This window comes from Echeneis naucrates, chromosome 23 (assembly GCF_900963305.1).
Source record: "Echeneis naucrates chromosome 23, fEcheNa1.1, whole genome shotgun sequence".
Taxonomy (NCBI): Eukaryota; Metazoa; Chordata; class Actinopteri; order Carangiformes; family Echeneidae; genus Echeneis; species Echeneis naucrates.
The window spans coordinates 3,896,417-3,910,463 of record NC_042533.1 but is presented as its reverse complement, the minus strand read 5'-3'; the positions used below and the strand labels follow the sequence as shown (position 1 = coordinate 3,910,463).

Below are 14,047 nucleotides of genomic sequence, written 5' to 3'. Positions count from 1 at the left end.
TGTACAGAGCCCCTGGTTTAGAAACTCTGTCAAACTACACACATACATTTTAACAAAACGGACAGGTGGAATCACAGCTCCTTTATTACATTCAGATTGGAGATGGTTTTGTTGAAATTCAGTCCATCTAAATCTTTCAACAAAGTTCTGACTCCAGTGTGAAGCAACAACCCCATATATCTTCACAGATACTGTTTCAAACACCAAAGCATCTTGCTAGAAAGTGAGAGACAGACATTTAATAGTGGAGCCTCATCAAAAGGCCCGTTCTGTCCAAGATGGTTGATAAAGAAACCTGTCGTGAGTTAATTGCACAAAAAAGGAAATGCCAATCAGGAAACAATCTCCCACATCAAGTCTGTGGATGAAATTACAAAGTTTCCTTATACAGACCAACACATTGTGTGGCCTTACAACACAACTCTGGTCCAGCGTCCTGGTCCTGCTTAAATCAAAATTATCACTCAACATATCATCGATATTTTGCATATCTAGCCCCATATTCCACCCAGACTAATCCCTGCACCGGCTGAAACTCACTGTAGAGTTAATGTGCTAACTTTTTATTCAGCCCAAGTCAAGAGCGAACTGTGAACCTCAGCGTTAAATCCAACATGGATTTAGAGTACTGGAAGCCGAAGGTTTAAATATTTCCATGAAAATAGGCCTGGAGATGATACGCCTCTGGGAACAATTAATGTCTCACCAACCAATATCCTCCGATATTCGTTGGGATATTTCACTCTGCAGAGAAGCGTCGAGCTGACAGATCTCCGGAGCCACGTTGGAGGCGAGTAACAACCTTTTAAAACTAGAGGAGTGGTGGCATGCCCGCTGCCTTTTCTGCCTCACTAGAGCTCCCCTGTCTGTACCCAGGCTGCAGTAATGACTTCCCACCCCCCCCCCCCCCCACCAACACCAGCTAACGGTTAGCGGGCACCCAGCGAGCACACCGATTGCCCACGGCTGACCTGGAAATGTCTGCTCTTACCTGCACCCAACACCACTCAGCGAGGCTCCATCAGCATACGCTTCTTGGGCCACACTACAGCGCAGCTACAGTAAAAGCTTCTCACTCCATGGTGGCAGTGAAAGATGCGGTGACAGCCTCCATAGCTGGCTGCATTAATCCTTCACCAGAGCTGAAATAGGAAACTGAACTGGGGCATTTCAATAGCCTGCATGTGTGGGAGCAAGAGAGGGATAGATGGTGGCAAAAGGTGCCAGGAGCGTGGCGTAAAGCTAATTCATCTCGATGCTTTGGCAGCAATATTTATGAATTAAAGAAACACAGATGTATGAATCCCTACTTTCCATCACGCAGATTATCCAAGGTAAGGCTGAGCGAAAAGAGAATGGATTTGCTACACTTGTGATAGACTTTCATTTTAACATTTTTCAGGCAGCTGTAATGTGAACAGCATTGTTCACTTTCTATCTTGCCTGTTTTGTGTATCCTTGGCGGATTAAATAATATCCACTGAGCTGCAGATAACTGTTGAATCATCCCCGGTTGTCTCAACAACCCTTAAGCACAATGGTGATACCTCCGACACATCGCAACATCTGGTTTCTGCGGCTCATGGACTGGCTCGTGTCCTAATCCAGTTATACTGACCTGCCGCCACGGCTCTGCTGCATCTTTTATACGTCAGTGTGGTTTTGGACAGCGATGAAGGTGTCTCATTTCATGCTGCGTCTTAGGCCGCATTCAGGCCGTACTGTAGCGCCGTGTGAAAAGAAGAGACACTACCCCCGCAGACATTAGAATAGAGCCGGGTGCGCGATGATCTGGAGGTGCAAACACAAGGAGCTCCAGCAAAACAAGGCTCGACCAACAAAAGAATTAACTCGACATTTACTGGAAGCGACACCTCCTCATCCAGGGAAGGATCAAATACATGCAAACAAGATTAGAACCTCCCAACTTCTCAAGTTTTATTTGATGGGGAAAGCGGAGAGAATCATGGAGCGCAGGGAGAGAGAGCGGAGCAGAGACCGGGAGTCAAACCGGGAATTTCCTGCTCAGGGCTCAGTATGCCCATATGGTAGGAGGCTGAACCAGGTGGCCATCGAGACGCTGCCCTGGTTATTCTGAGAATGAAATTTTACAGACAGATTGGGACAAAATTAACTTCATTTGAGAGCCGTCTCCATTTTAGCAACACACTCATGAGATCTGGCAACACAGTTAACTGTTCTTCAGTCTGACAGCTGCAGTTCTACCACATTCCCTTTCCTGCAGGACAAACACAAGCTTAGAGGGACTTAGATGAGGAACAATTAATTAAAAGTTAAAACTTAAAGTTCATTTATACATTTACATTTCTGACTGATAACCCTTTGGAATGTGTCGATCAGATATTTAGATGGCATTTCAAAGCACCACAACATTTTTATTACAGCCTTTTGCTTCACCTTTCTTTATAAACGCCAGCACTGCTTCTAATGTGTCATCCTTGGACACGTGTCATTATCTCTGCGTTGTTTTTGGATCTGAATTGGGGCTTAATGTCCTTTGGCCGGGAGGATGGTGACAACCGCTGAGGTGTAGAACTCACAGAACAAAGGGAACATGTTTTTGTTCTGTTGTTTTTTGTTTTTTCTCCTCACCACGCATGTTATTTATTCAGAATTTGCCCTGGACCTTAATCTTCTTTTGGAGATACTGCCCTGTTGTTCTTGGACTTCATCGCAAATATGTGGACACACACAAGCAAAAGTTCTGATCAGTGCATCAGCACCTTAAGTTAGAAAATGACAAATTAGGCCTCTGCTGGCATTGAACCTACAGAGGCTGCGGTAACCACAGGGGCAGCCTCAGTTACAGCCTTACATTATCCATAATGCCTTGCTCTAACGAGGTTTCACTGTGTCTCTGGGAATATAATTGTGCTCTATGTTCTCTCATAGACCCATCAGTGTTTTGCAGGGATTCTAATTATGTCCCACACAGCAGGCCTGATTGCTTGTGGCAATTTAATCTAATCCTCACCTTGGATACTAATAAAAAATCCTAATATTTTATATGTGCACGCGTGTTAGCATAAAAATGGGACAGTGCCGTAGGATTTCAGATGACATGAAAAATTAAAGTCACATTAAACCACATAAGAGATCAAGTGCATGAATGCATGAGGATGATTCATGATCAGTGTGACGGAGAGGACGTAAATCACCATCAGGGTGTTTAATTACAAAGGAGAGCGGAATAGAAGCCGGCAAACCAGACAAGACATCCCACGAGAAAGTGACAGCTCTTTTAGAGTTGTGACATTGGTGAAGCAGCAGACCAGTGTGACAGCGGACTTTGATGTATTATTCAAAAAGGCCACAAACAAGCTTTGGAGATGGACCATAAATTGGTCAAGGACCCTGCTCCTCGACTGCAGGCTAATGGAGGGAAAACAAAGAACAATTTATGGTCATTTTATTGGATCGAAGCTGATCCGCTATGACCCAGTCACAACAAACAATTAAAATTTTATCACAGGCTCATTTCAGGCGTTTGACTAAAATAGTAGTTATGGAAAAGGAAAGAAGCTCAACATCCTGCCATGTTTTTAAAGATCAGATCAGCTTAAAGTTCACATCGAACAACTGCTCACACGGAAAAAACGTTTAGCTTATCGCTGAAGGTTTTGACGAAAACCCTGAAACTCATCTCACTCTGTGGACGGACATATACAACCCGTAGGTGAATGATATTCCTTCTTCAATTAGAATTCAGGACATTTTCATTACCTTTTTTTCTGCTTATGGTCATAATAATGCAGAAGCTCTGACAATACAAAGGATTTATCAAAACCTAAAGATTCTTGCTTTAGTCTCCAAACAACGTTAATCTCTAACATACTGGAGGAAAAGCTGTGCTGATGAAATTAACTCAAATAAACAGGAAAAAAAAAAACAAACAACAAATGTTAAAGTTGGGTCAGGTTTAGAGAGAATGCTGAGCAGGTCCTGACGGCCCATTTCTGACTACGGGCTGTTGATATTTGTCACATTATATGTAGGAAATCTCGCACAGCACGAGAAACAAAGACCATCTCTAGTGTGAAAGTTGAGTTCTTTTACCCACCAATCCACCCAGCCTGACCATCTCCGAACGCAGATTTTGTTATACTACCCTGCCTGACTTCTACTTCGCTCCTGGTAATAATTATTGCAGCTGCTAGAGGTGACCCGATAATAAAATCTAACTATGAGCTGTAATAAACTGCTGCCCCCCCCCCCCACCTTTTTGCACAGGACAGTCTCTTCGATGGTGAATCTATTGCAAGAGATTACAGGATTTTAATGTGCCTTTGCTAAGAAGTGAAACATTTCATTTATTGAGCTTACTGCTGTGAGGGCATGGAAAAAAGTGGAGTTTTATTTTATTTTTCTACCTAGAAAATATTTACTTAATATACATATCAGTCTTGTCAAGAACAGTTTTACACTACAAACAGCCAATCGGGCAAACACGAGTGGAGCAACAGGAGAATATCAATCACTCGGCCGATCACTGGGGGATATAAATATTTCATAAAAAATAAATAAATAAATAAAAACCTAAGACATTAATTTGACATAGGCTTGGCTGCCTTTTGAGTAAATCCTGGTTTGATACTGGATCGCACACCCACATCACCACGCACATACAAACTCACAGGCTAAGACTTAGATCCAAAGCCTCTTACAGGGGTTTTGCTGATTTTTCCACCTAAAAATGAGACTCCACAGATCCTCCTCTGAGCTCACAACACTAGAAACCCAGTATCATTAGCCATGATGATCAAAGACCCAGATGGCCGGAGGAGTGAGTCCCAGGCAGGAGAGCTGGACGTCCAGTGGACTAAGATGGCAGGTTGGAGTTTGAGAGTTGGTGCAAGTTTAAAAGAGCTCTTTCCTCCCCCCCCCCCCCCCCCCTTTTTTTTTTTTACGAGGAGGAATCTAAATGGGTGTTCTGGACGCTGCATGTGTTCAATTCATACATTAATTAAGTCTTTGAACGCCACAATCCAGCTTGTAAAGAAACCACAGCACTCACTTAAGCAATCCACCGAACTTCCCACTCAACGCCCCCTCCCTCTTTACAATACTGTACCTGAAGGGGACTTGTGTGTCTGCAGTGTTCTACAGTGACCTTATCTTACTCAATGGGATTTTTCATTTTCCATGACACTACTATAATGTTGAAATAAGGGCTCTGGGATTTCTTCTAATATTTATGCAATAGCCTTTCCAAATCCAATTTAGTCCACTCAATGTAGCACAAATTGGATAATAAATATTGCATACTTAAATGTCTGCTTTAGAGGGAAAAATATATTTTTTGTATATATGTGTGAGTCAAAGGTTTAACTAAAAATGTAGAGCAATTTTCTTCACGTACAAAGAAGGAAACAAACTTTTGTGATGAATCAAATTTGGCATAATTAAAAATTGGTGAGTGTAAAACACAGATGTTAACTTCTCAAGCCAGTGTTTAAAAGTGACCTTTCCAGATCATCATTAGTTATCTGCGGAGCTGACAGGAGCACTTTTAAATGACCGTGCAGCTCAATGAACTTGTATTTTTCTGACCGCCTCGAATGTAACACACCCCCTTAAGAAAAGCCAAACTACACACCACATAGCAACAGGACCAACACAACACAACACAACACAACACAACCAGGGCACGTCCAGCACACCTCAGTGCAACAACGAGAACAACAACGTCCGAGCTCAACAACGCGGACACACAAAAGAAGAAAAGTTGCGTTTCTTCACGCGGCGTGTTCAAAGACCTCAGGAGACAATAGTACTGCTGTCATTTCCCCAACTGACACACACACACAAAAAAAAAACCACACACACAGAGTGACAAAGTTTCGGGTGGCTCACCTTGTTTGACACACTTGAGGCGGACCGGGTCTCTGCTGTGTTTGACCACAGCGTGGACGTCCCTGGTGGTGAGTCCGGCCACCGGGGTGTCGTTCACTTCCAGCAGCAGCTCCTCCGGGCAGAGCCTCCCCCCGCCGAGGAGCTCTCCGATCACCGGGAACTGTCCGTTCTCAGCGCCGCCCTTCAGCTCCAGCCCCAGCTCCCCCTGCTCGGTCCTGCACAGGACGCCCTCATGGACTTTGTTGGTCCAGTGGGTCTTCCTCTTCTTCACGCTCTTGGACATGGTGGAGTTTTAGTTTTAGTTTTTTTTTTTTTTTTTTTTTTTTGGGGGGGGGGGGGGGGGGCCGTGGAAGAAGTTTGTGCGGCTCTGCGGACCCCCCCGGACTCTGCTCGGCTCTCGGATGAGTCCGGTCTCACCAGAAGACGCCAGTTGTATCCACGGGCGGGCACGCGCGCGCGCGCGCGCACAGCAGCTGGATCATCGGTCCGGTTGAGCAGAGAGAGGCTGAACTTGGGATGCCTTCACGGGCTCACTCTAACTGCGGGACATAAGTTCACCCCCCCCCCTCTCCAAAAAAGAGATACATAAATAAATAAAAAAACCAAAATAAAATAATGAAGTCACTCACCAACTAACAATCATTACGGTTTATATTTAAAATAAAAAAAGACGCTCACATTTACTCAAGTTTATATTCATTTATGAGAGTTTAATGAGTGTTCCAACTTTACGAGGCGCGATTGAACGCAGCATCCAGCTCCAACCAAACCAAACCAACTGACCCGGATGTGAAGGCTGGAAGAAGAGGAGGAGGAGAGAGGCAAAGCTTTTCCCAATTCCAGCTTTCCATGGAAAAAAAAAACAAAAAAGGAAAGGAAAGGGAAAGAGAGAGAAGCAGAGTGGCGGTGTTTCCACTGGCATGGCAGCAGAGCAGCTTTCATACCACAAATATTCTTCCTCTTCGCTTACAGACACTCAAGATGATGTAATTCGTAAAAGTTTTGAGAGCTAAAAACAAGACGGCAGTTTTCAGAGTTTAAAGGCCTCTAAAGGTTTAAATCAACCTACTGTATTTGACCGGACCAAACTCAATAACACTTTTTCTCTGGTCGGACTGGGGCCTGTGAATTCTTCCTATATATTGTCATTACGGTCATTATTATTCTTCAAACTCGACAGAAAGCTGTTATTTCCTTCAACATCCTCAAGGCCTTTGGTGGACGAAGCGTTTGTATTTTATGGAGCTTTCTTTCAAGGGCAGCGAGTATTTTGAGGCCGAGCTTTTCCTGCTTTATTAATGATATTGATACTTCAAGACATATTTTGTCTCCTCTCACAACATTTATTATACACAGACTCAGCCCGTTAGCTGTAATAGTTTTGTCTTGTGCCACAAGAAATAGCTTTATAAGGAAAATCCTCCTTGTGTTGATCTCAAACCAGAGGAGAGGGACATAATGCACATTGAGAACTGAGTGAGTTTCATCCATCTTCCAACAAATGTGTGTTGTGGGTTTTTTCCTTCATGGGGATGACATCCTCTCCTCGGCACATTTTCAGTAATGATAGTTTGCCTCCTTACTGTCATGATTGTATAGATATATGATGATAATAGCAATAGAGTCATCTGTCTTGGCGAGTTAATCCAATTTCATCCTTAAAATCGTGTTTTTCTCACAACAAATGCTCAATGTTCAGTGATGACTTGAGACAAGTGCACTTGTTTCCCACGCATTCTTTGTGTCAACACAAGTGGGGGTCTTTTTTTTTTTTAAAAGATGTTTCAAGAGATGTCTCAGGAAACAGTGATACAGCTGGGGCATTAGAACTGCTGAGGAAATGAGCCTACAGCCCTCGAACGACCCCCACCATTCAACTGACGGATCAGTTGCGATACATTATGATGGGGCTGGATATACATTTGTATTGCCTTCCTTTGTATTTCCAACGAGATGATTCTTCCTCCAGCACTGCAAAATGTTGGTAGCGATAAAAAAAACAACAACAGCTTGAGGCTGGCGAGGCGTTCAAGGGGCAGAGTTGGGCTGGCCAAACTTTGCACTGGTGAACTGATAATGCTGACGAAAGGTTGAAAAGGGACTACGCTGTTGGAGTTAAGAAAAGATGAGGAGATGATGTTTTTGTCAATCAGATTTGAAGACAGAGTTATGGGGAACAACAGTGCTGCGTCACAATCAGTTTCGGCTGCCCTTGGATGGTGATGACAGCAAAGAAACAGACAATGCATCATTCTCTCCTCCGCAGGATTTCAGAAAGAGGTGGCAGAAGGGGAAATTAAAAAAAACAAAAAAAAAAAAAAAGGTGGAGAGGAAGAGGGAGGCAGTTTTATTAAAACTTGCAGGAATTCAGGGGGGCAGTGTTTGAGGAAGGAGAAGAATGAAGGAATGAAGGAGGAGAGCGCATCAGCAGAGCTGGAAAAACAGAGTGGGATTAAAGTGCGTAAAATGCGCTGTGCTGGCACAATGAGCGCCATGAGCGGGGGCTGATGGGAATTCATTCCGCGACTGTTAAACATAATGTATGCGTTACGAGAACAACAGTTCCAATGTTACGTTACATCCTTTTCATATTGCAGGAAATCAGAGTTCCTATCAGTCACATTTACAAGCAGATGGGAGTTCATGGGCTCAGCTCAGTGAGAGCGGCAGCACGTGAATGCTGCTCCAGAAATAATCACATATGGCCGTGATGTTTGGGCGTCCAACATGCTTTTGGCTGTGTAATGTATACATTCTTCTTCTTCTCTTTCTCCAGCACATTACCACAACAGTGTGTTCAAGAGAGTCACCATTTTTAGAACTCTGTGCAGCGGGAACACCAACCCCGGCTTATGAAACAAGTGGCGGTTTATACGTGCTGGGTGCTGGCTGCTGGCACAGCCATGCTTTTAGTCGCTTGAAGGGCCTCAAAATGAAATGCAAATCTTCTGTGAAGTTGCAATAAGCGCGAAGGCCTCCGTGTGCAGCTCCTCCACAGGGCCTCCTGCTGATGAATTCGACTCCCAGTAACATCTGCAGTGAATCACAACACCTCAGGGGTGAAATTCAGGGCGTCTCTGGCCCAGGTTTGATTTGATTGCCCTGTTGATGGTTGTGATGCTGTTGTGCCTTCAGTTTGGGGCCACTGCCATGATTGTCTCCCTCTCTGCTCAGCTTTCTGATTGCTAATTCATCCCCTCTCTGTCTCACACCGGATGATCCAGGCAGGATTCCACCCTGCTTCCCCCCTCCCTCCAAACAAACTCCATCCTATCAGCTCAGACAGATAAGTACCTTTTCCCATGGCAAGGGCTTTTAACTGCCTCAGAGTCCCAGTGCTCACTCCGCTACACACACACACATATATATATATAAACTGCCCTGTTTTCTTCCCACTGAGGGGAGAGCTCCATTCACACTATTGCAGTAGGCCATTTGTCTTCACCAGTCCTTTCTACACAGCGTCCATCAGTTATCAGAAGGGGGGACCAACGACGACAATATTGCCACGCAATCAACAGCTTGACAGCTTGATAGAATTCCACAAGACACCTCTCATATCCCGTAACAAAAGAGCTTCTGACAAACCAGCAGAGACAAGCCATCAAACTGGAGGATAGCATCTTTCAACCTGCTCCACGTTACAATAAACCTGTTCGGACTACTATTCACATTTTCTCATGACAAAACGCACATTTACCTTCAATAAATTTGAATGAATGTTGTGTTTTTAGAGCATGTACGTATTCCCATGCATATTTACGGAGACTTGGGATGTGTTACAGCACAGCACATTTGGTTTTATGCTTTTCTTTAAGTGCATCTTAGATTATATAAATGCATGAAATGATAAATATTTCATGTCAGACCACCGACCTATTCGAGGTTGTTCACATCTTTCAGTTTCATATCATTTTTCAGCCACAGACTTACAACATCTTTGAAGTACAACATGTGCAGCTGCTGGTTTGGATTCACTGCAGCGTTAGATATTCAGCATGCCGCCTTATCCAATCCATGTATACAAATATACATAAGGTTCCTTATCACAGTCTGGCATGTGGGTACGTTTGTGCCGACGGACATATGAGCAGCATTACAACACCACAGCACACGCGACGACATCCTCATGGCATCAACACAAGTGGCTGTCTGTGTCGGCACTTCCATAGTTCGTCCCAAAAAGACAGAGTTTGTTATTCATAGACTTTTCTAGTATTTCTAGTCTTCCTCTGTTTCAACCAACCCAACAATATCTCGCCATTCATTAACTACCCAAACTACTAATTTACATTAATTCAGGAATCTGAGCTGATTCACTGTGGGCTCTGCTATTTTATAGCAAGCTGCAGAAATCTGTATATTTCCGTGTCTCTTGGTCCAGAAATGGGAGACAGTGCAGGGAATTATGTGCATGATGATTAAAAGCCCATTAAATGAGAAAAGCTAAATAGAAGATCAATAAGAGCAGAGATAATGGTCCTTCCTGCCTTCCATCTGAAATTATTAGGATGAATGTGAAAGATTAGCAGAATAATTCGAATGTCTGCGCCAACAGCTATAAACTGCCTGTGATTCAATCATTTACCTTGGAATATATACAAACCACAAACCTGTGTAGAATCAATTTTATCGTTTATAACTTATATAACTCACAGCTTTTTTCTTTCTCCTGTATCTTTATGGATGAATCAAGACATAACAATTATGCAGTCAGAGCTTCTCCAGAGCTACAGCCAGGTGGACGGCCCAGAGTCAGGAAGTGATAGGAAGTTATGTGACTTACAGCAGCTTTTCTACAGCTTAGAAAACAAGTCAATGATACAAACCAGTGTAGATAAAAGATCTCACCACTTCCCAAGGTGCATTTCTTATGAATTCAAAAATCAAACACCACCTCTCTATCTAAAAGAAACACAGATAAAACTAACTTTCACTGTTTCTACACTATGATGATGTGATTCCTCTCCTTAGATGCTCTTCATCATTCTGCCGTGAGGTTTTTCACACAGGTGATTGTTAGAGTCCATATTATCGCACCCTGAAAGGAAGGGTTGGTTGGACCAAACTCTCCCTGCAGGTCCCACATGTCTGGACTGATATAAGAAGATCTTTCATTGCTTCAAACATCTTCTACCTGAACACACAGGACAGGTCGCCAACCACTCACACTCACACTCAGGCCTATGGACAATTTAGTGTCACCAATTAACCCAAACATGATGTCTGGCAGTGGGAGGAATTCCACACAGGCACAGGGAGAACATGCAAACTCTACACAGAAAGGCCTCAGGCCAGGGACCAAACCTGTGACCTTCTTGTTGTGGGGCAACAGCGCTAACCACTATGGTGCTGCACTGGAAGATCAGATTATATATTTATTTATTTTCTGCTCCAACCATCTGGAACAAAACTTCTTGAAAGTGAACTATCCTGTTCAATTTTGGAAATTATAAAGCATTCAGCATCTATTTGTACCTCTGCTGTCCTTCCCTGTTCTAATGCATCACTGCTCATTTTAATTTGAATAAAGGAAATAAACATGTAAAAAAAAAAAAACTATAATTGCAAACCACTGAAGTATATTTCAGTGGGAAGTAGCCCAGCAAAGATCTTCAGAGATTTAATGCTGGGCACATTCTGCATCATCACAGAGTTCCCATCTCTTTGAGTCAGTCGGGGGTTGCATGAAGATAACAAATCTGCAGAAGAACCTACCTGCCAAATAACTTGGTTACACCTAGGAGAATAGGTATTTTTTCCAATGCAGAGGGCGGTATTATAAAAATAAAAACAATTCACAGAACTTCAGCACAGTGTGTATAAAACTTTTCTGTGGGTGTTTCATCACAGTCTTGCATAATCCCCAATTTAAATCAGGCAACCAAAAGCACTCTAATCTACCACGCAAACACCAGAGTGGTGTTATTTAAGACAGATATACCTCCCTGCCAGACAATTGCTGGCAGGGAGGGGGTTACCCAAAGTTCATGCAGGTCAGGTATCACCTGCAGCCAGTGGCACAGATGACATGGACTGGCACCTCTGTGAGGCAAAGAGGATCAAGAGAGCAGAGTTGATCTTCATGTTTAGAGAGTACCAACATAGCAGGGTTGAAGAGGTTAGCGTGGCTTTCAGCAGCCTTCCAATTAATATTCAGACCTTGCAACTATACGAGCTGTAGTGCCCCCCTCTGCCCTCCCTCGACTGCGGTTTGTCCAGTGTGAAGGAGTTTGTGTTTAAAGACGGATCTCTTCACAGCTAATGGACCCTCTGAGCCCTGGCCCTGATGCTGAATGATAGCACGACCCCAGGCCAGCTTTTCGGTATTCTGTTCACAAAACCCCGCGTAAAGACCCCCATTGATCAGCGGCTCCTTAAGATCCTCTCTTCCCGTTTAGTGAGGAGTAACTGTTACATCACTGTCAGAGAAAATGGATAAATGGTCATCTGGTTAATGAAGGACTGGCCCGGTCACGGTTCCAGTGTCTTCCTCATCTGACAAATGTGTCTCTATATATTAAATTCTAAGTCTGGTGGCAAAAATGAAAAAGTTAGTAAAAGAAATCATTTCTTTTCATTCTGCGAGTCTTTAGATAGCGAGCAGCTTGAAATTGGTGGAACATTTTCAGTTTTGTGTGGAGAGAAGTGATCTACTCCAATTATCTATTATGATTAGAGCTCTTTCTTAACCTAATTATCAATAAGTAAATGATAAATGTGTTCAATGACAATGGCTGTTTTTTTTTCCTCTAAATGTAATGAATGGTTTTAAGCTGGTGGGGCGACCTCTGGCCACAGCTGCTAATGAGAACGCCCAACAGTGCTGACACAGTGTGCAGCACGGGGAGATGTTGAAGCATCTGTGCTGCAGGAAGTTACAGTTTGGAGTAACAGTTGGTTCATATACTGTACAGGAATTCATGTCTGTACACTAAAATTAGATTGTTGTTCCAGCAGTTAAAAAAAAAAAAGAGGGGGGGGAAACAACAACAACAGCTGAGCAAACTTTAGTCGCAGCTGAACGCCAAGAGATGACATTTACAGCTCAGGAATATTTCCAGAGCTGCGAATGGATCTGCTGCAGTTATTTTTTTCCAACTGGTGTTGATGTGATTGATCCAAAACTGGCTAAATCACATGATTGTGTTTCAAGACAGATTTGACACAACCAATAGTGAACTGTAAAAAATAAAAAGAAGCAATTAAAAATAATCTTTTTTAATTTGTAGATTAGTAGTCGTTACCAGGACACCTCAGAACCTGAAAATGAAGCAACTAAATGGAATCCAGCCAGCATTTTCTGAGGTTGTGAAGCACTATCCTCCCACCTTTACATTGTTATTTCACACAGACTGAAGTTTTTACTTTATTTTCCAGCATACAATACCAAAGTACAGGACATCTCTTTGTTTTTCTCAAGACTTCTGCTGCTTCATGAGCTCAACTGGTCATTTTATGAGAAAAAAATGATTTCCACTAATAACGTTTTTGCCTTTGACGAAGCACCACGGCCTACGAAAACTCCAAACCGCATTCCCTCCGAGCCTGCCTCATTAATCACACGCCTTATTTTTATTCATCACTCTGCTCATTTTACCTCAAGCCTTTTTGATAAGGTAGCACCTAGCTCGCTGCGCTCCATTGTACGCACCTCCTCTGTCATGCAGACGCAGCCCACAACTTAAATATTCATCCCCAATCTCTCCGTTAACAGCAGCCTACACTGCAAGTCACTCACCCCCAGTCAATAAATATTCTCTTTGCTAAGATTAGAAGATTTTGCATGACCTAGATATTAAATCAAGTTATTGTTCCAGCTCTGTCATGCTAAATTTTCTCTGACAGTGAAGGGAGAGAGGGAGAGGAAGCCAGTGAAGGGATGAGGCAGGGGGATGCTGACTTGATTGGATGATTTGGCTCAACAGCGACCCCTGCTGTAGAGCAGGCACTACACACTACCCTCTTTCAGGGCAAATCTTAGTTTGTCTTCACAGCCACTACTCATCCACACTCAAACACTCACAAACAGCATCTCCTCCTCTTTAACTGCTCATATACAAGAGTCCACATCCACCGTTTGGAGTCGTGAGAGTGCCACACAAATAATTCATTTTTCAATGTTTAACTATTTAATGCATCGAATCCTTTCGCCTTTTCATGAGCTGTAAGT

General features: G+C 43.2%; 1 protein-coding gene across 1 annotated transcript in view; it reads right to left on the bottom strand.

Annotated features, from left to right (window-relative positions):
• Positions 1–6,363, bottom strand: part of magi2a (membrane associated guanylate kinase, WW and PDZ domain containing 2a) — a 171,832-nt gene extending 165,469 nt beyond the window's left edge. Inside the window, exon 1 of the mRNA XM_029494925.1 lies at positions 5,875–6,363. Within this exon, the coding sequence (XP_029350785.1) occupies positions 5,875–6,157 (283 nt within the window). The 5' untranslated portion in view covers positions 6,158–6,363. The remainder of the gene's footprint in view (positions 1–5,874) is intronic.
• Positions 6,364–14,047: the final 7,684 nt, after the last annotated feature.